General features: G+C 46.3%; 1 protein-coding gene across 1 annotated transcript in view; it reads right to left on the bottom strand.

The window, feature by feature from the left end:
- The window catches only part of LOC103772109 (solute carrier family 2, facilitated glucose transporter member 11-like), a 9,919-nt gene extending 7,984 nt beyond the window's left edge, over nucleotides 1-1,935 (bottom strand). Inside the window, exon 1 of the mRNA XM_008939427.1 lies at nucleotides 1,915-1,935. Coding sequence (XP_008937675.1) covers nucleotides 1,915-1,935 — 21 coding nt within the window. The remainder of the gene's footprint in view (nucleotides 1-1,914) is intronic.
- Nucleotides 1,936-5,080: the final 3,145 nt, after the last annotated feature.

Below are 5,080 nucleotides of genomic sequence, written 5' to 3'. Positions count from 1 at the left end.
TGCTGAACCTCCTCATGACACACTTGTTCCTACATGTTCTTGTGTTTAGCAGTCTACCACTGCGTATTCAGCCAGAATATTTTCTACACGTTCAGTATTATGATATATGTGAAACAAGTGGCAAACAGTTGGCCCCATTCCACATTCTGGTCTCCTTGAGGTCATTTCTTCATCAGTACTGCCCATTGTTTATATTGTCATCTAACACCACTGCTATGCCTTTGGAAACACGGGCAGTGGATGGAGCTGCTTCACACAGCATCACGGCACCAAAGTGCTGGTATAAAAGGGACTTGTTGAAGGGTGTAGAACAAGCTGTCCTGGCTGACACAGCACAGCAATTGAGAGCTCACTGGCAGGCCTGCGAGCAAAAGACATGCATCTTTTTTCCCCTTGCAGTAGAATGCCTTGAATTTTATAGTATAAATGGATGTCCTGCACCAGAACAACACTGGAGCTACCTGGGGAGAGACAGGGACTGTGTGTAGAAACTTTCTAAACATTTTTGTTGATCTCTCCTCCTCTGTCATCTTGGTAAGCCTCAGGTCATTCTTGACACTATTGCCTAGACTCCTGTGTGAACTCTGCCTTCAAGCAGAGTAACACAGCTTCTCTAGAGGAGCACAGCTGAGTGCCAGCAGCATCATGTCTCCATGTTCACCTCACCATCAGTGAACATCCCTTCTGTGTTGCAGCCACACCCCACCTCTCTGTGCCACCCCCCATCCTTGTCAGTTCATAGCTATTTTGAGTCTGTGGTTATCCCATCTGTATGTGAGATCCTGTGACTCGCAAGCTGTGACCTGATGGTGTCCATGGACCAGGAGCACTGTCCCATGTCTCAAGACCACTCTGAATTTGCTAGGGGCCCCTGACCTTTAGCCTGACAACTCCTGCACAATGTCTTGGGTAGCCCAAGGCCAGGGTGGCCTTTGCCAACCCCCAGCTCACAAACCCCTCCCAGTGGGGCAGCTCTGTAGGTGACACAAAGAACCATGCTCAGGCTTGGCTCTTTGCCCTTCAGTGCAGGGCACCTCAGGCTAGACTGTGTTTTGCTACATGGACATGACCCCATTGACCCTAAGAACTCAGATAACCCAAAGCTGGAGAGCTCTTTCTGCTCTGCCTTCTCATTTTCTTCTAACAGAGCCACCTACCAAAGAACAAGAAAGTTTTGCCTAGCCTCACAATACCTCCAAAATCAAAAATTCGAATAATCTTAGATTTTTCCTTTCCACAGAATCTTTTTTTTGTAAATAACTTCCACAACAGCCTGAGACAGGACGTTCTCCCAGGACAGAAGTGAAGCCAGACTTTTCCAACCCTGCAGTAAGAGACTGAGCTCTCTCCTGTCCCAGTCAGAAATGGGTACGTTTCATTTGCACTTCCCTTGGCTAGACCACTTCCCTGTCTTGTTACTGAGACCTGAGCACCCGATACCTCTGCTCTTCCCAGTTATTCTAGTTCTCCAAGTGAGAGCAATTTCCTCCCCCTACAATAGCACTTTTCTTTTGTAATCACAGTGACTAGGAATTTAACATTGCTGCTCATTCTCCTGCTTTCATTGTGGAGTACATCCCTTGCAGGTATCACAGAGCTTTTTTGTGGCCACAAGCTAAAGGAAAATGGTTTGCTTCTCTCTTCAGGAGTCACCAAACAGTTCTGTGCTCAGAGCTGAGCTGTATTTACAGGGTGACTTTCCCAAACCTTCCTTAACACCCTGCTTCTGCACTACTGTCCCAGCCACCGTGGTGGTGTGCAGCTCCCAGGAGAGCCATTAGTCTGTCAGCTTTATCCCAAGGACTGTAAGGAGCTGGACAAATAATTCTACAAGAACAATCTGACAGGACTTACACAGCCTTATAAATATTAAAAAAACAGTCAACAATAGTAGTAAAATAGATGCTTTTTTACCAGCCTCTGCAGCTTGTTCATCCTCTTTGGTAGGTTCTCCTCCGTCTGCCAAAGCCTCTGGTACTCCCAGCAGTGCTCTAAAGGATTATTTAAATCTCCAGCATAGGAATGTGTATTTAGTCACCCATTACATTAGGGTAAGACACTTAACTTGGCAGGTGTTTTGCCAGCTGATTTACATCCTCAAAATGGGGCTGCATGTTTATTAGCAAGACAGTTCAATTAATTTTGTTGAAAGTACATGACAGTTTGGGAAAATGATTCTGCAAGACCCACAGCTAAATCCTCTTGGAGACCAGTGTGGGTCATGGCATCAGTTCCCTCTCTGTGTCTGGCACAGTTGCCCAGTAGCACTTGCCTGATTAAGTGTGATCAAAGCAGAAGTAAACTACAGCTTCTTTGCTGACTGTATTTGTCCTGGAACCCAATCTAGGACCTGAAAGACAAAGCAGACTATTTCTCTTGGTTCTGTCAGTGACAAGAATGAATGAACCCCAAACCTTTCAAATCCCTTGTCGTGCCCAGCCCCTTCACTCTCCCTGTGCCTATGTCCTGGTGCCATACAGGCAGGCCAGCTGTGGCTGACCAGGGAGGGGCTGCACACTGATGCACAGCAGGCTGCAGTTCTGCTCCCTCTCCATAGCCTGGTGTAAACAGCAACATGCACAGCACTGAGTTTTGTCACTGAACAATCACCTCTGGCTTTCATTTCACAGCAGGCAGAGAGCTTTGCTGTTACATGTGCCATGTGGCTTTTTTTCCTCCTAAAGTGCATAGTACACAACACATATTACATTATATATAATATTGAAGTGCCTAATACCTAATCCCTCTACATAATACATAGCATTGCAGGTAAGCCTAGTGGTGAGGTGGACGTGGGAGAGTAGGCTGCTGGGGGAAGAATGAGTTGTCAAATTGAATAATCAAAATGTTCTCAGCTTGTTTTGAGTTGTCACACCCTCTCAAACAGTGTTATCCTGCTGTTCTCTAAGCCTTGTTCTTCCTACAACCTCTGAGAGCAGAGAGGAGAGCTCTTCTGAGGGCTGATAATACCAAGGACTCTAACTGGTTTTGTGCTTGGGAGGCACTGTTCAAGGAATCAGCTGAGCTTCACCACAGTTGTTTGCAGAGGCATGGTGGAGGAGCCTTCGCATGACAGATTTATGTCATGCCCTGGGAGTACAAAATTAAAATTTAGATATTTTTTAACATCTTGGTTAAAAAATAAATAACCGTATGCAGTAGAAGCTCCTACTCTATCTACCCCCGAGAGGCTCCAGCTAAATTCTAAATGAGTCAAAAAGATTTTATCCCACTGTAATAGTGGCTTCTTCAGTGACCTTTCATCTTTGTCTTTTGGTTTATCTTCCACTAGCGTGTGAGTTTTATCCTCTTCCCTCATTAACTATCCATCTTTTAATCCTGACAGAGTACCTGACAAACCTTGTGTAATGGGTTTGGTTCATGTGGTAGCTGATTATTTTTCCAGAAATAGTTCCCTTTCCCATGGAAGCTACAGAAGACAGCAGGGCAGCAGTAGCAGCAATGACAGGCTTGCTTCTTTCTGTAAATAGAGAGGCACTCCCTGGCAGTGAGAAATCCTCAGGGATCCTAGAGATGAGCCTAGGGGAGATGGAGACATATTCCATCGCTAGCAGTAATAGCAAAGCTGCTCTTTCACAAAATATCTGGCCTTGAAGAGTAATCATGGTATTTTGACACCCTTTTATCCTGCAGAGTGCAATTTGTGAGGGGCATGCCTGGCAGATTTCAAAGTATTCAAAATAAGTGAAACTGTTTTGTTTTGAACTGCTGCTTTGTCCCTACTCAGGCTTTAGTAGGCCTGAAAGGAAGCAGACCTGTTCCACAACACAGAAGTGTCCTCTTACAAATGTGTGAGCAGGGATATGGTGCTGCATCAGCTGCAGCCACTAAGTGGCAGGGGAAGTACAAAATTTCCTCTATCAGACTCTGAATCCAACATGCCAGCCTGTGGTGTGTGCCACAGGGGGTCAGAGCACTACTTCTAACAGCTCCCCAAATGATAACGTGTTCAGTGGGGAAACAGATGTAACTCTGTAAATTAACAGCCACCGAGGTACAGTTTGGGCAGCATGTATCACATTCCAAAGGAAAGCTCTAGTGTCTTCCTGTCAGTTCTGAATGAGACCAGGCTTGGGTAGATCTCTTCCAGGAAGAAAAATACCTATTCTGTATTAGGCAAGAGCTTTCTCCTTTTTCCTAGCATCTTACAAGCATGGACCACACAGTGCAAGTCTTTGCTCCTCAGGTGATGGTGTACAGGATTCTCAGCCCGTGGCTACCAGGTGGAGTGTCCCTGGTTGTTCTAGCCACTGATAGGTGTCACGGGAGCCTTTCAGGGAATGGAAGATTACTTCATTTCTGCCTCCTTAGACAGAGGCAAACATGTCAATGCAGGTTTCTAGGATAAGAGGTGAAGGAGTGCAGCTCACCCAGGTAGTGTGGTCTCCATCCATTCGCAGGGCCTGAGTACCATGGATCTGATCCACCTGTTCCATTTCTGTTGCAGACAAACAAAGAAATATCTTTCTGCAATGATCTGGTTAAGGACTGCCTGCTTACAACATTGCATTGTCTTAGTTTTCCAAGGCAAACATGCATGTGCACATTCTTCTACTTAACAGAAGAGGAAAGCAGTATTCCTCACAGTCTGAGGAAAACCTAGAGACACTGGACACCAAGGGACAAGAGCAGGTGCTGTCAGAGGCTGTGCTTCCATCTTCTGCTGGGCCTCCCAAGAAGAGGCACAAATTGGCTGCTGCTGTGGCTAGATCTGTATGTGCCACTGGCTAGCTGGAAGTGGAAGTTCTGGAGGTTGTCCTCTGTCTTTTCTAGCAGCAGCCACCTTGGTAAGGAGTGGATGTAATTTCTTTTTTCTTCTAGATGTCTTGTGATGCCCAGAGACACCTTGTTTTTCTGGCTTTCTTGGCAACATAAATGACTAGGAGTCTCCATACAGAGGCTGAAATACTACTGCCTGAAATGGGTCGAACCTTCCATCAGATTCGGCGAGTCCACAAATACAGGCGCGACTTCCGCGTCCAGGCTGCCTGCCCTGGAACCTCTCCGAGGCGGATCGCTCCAATAGAAGGCCCATCGCCCGAGCCGCCGGCAAGGAAGG

Source organism: Merops nubicus, unplaced genomic scaffold, assembly GCF_000691845.1.
Source record: "Merops nubicus isolate BGI_N331 unplaced genomic scaffold, ASM69184v1 scaffold45724, whole genome shotgun sequence".
NCBI lineage: Eukaryota > Metazoa > Chordata > Aves > Coraciiformes > Meropidae > Merops > Merops nubicus.
The sequence above is the reverse complement of the archived record's forward strand: the minus strand, read 5'-3'. Positions and strand labels throughout refer to the sequence as shown.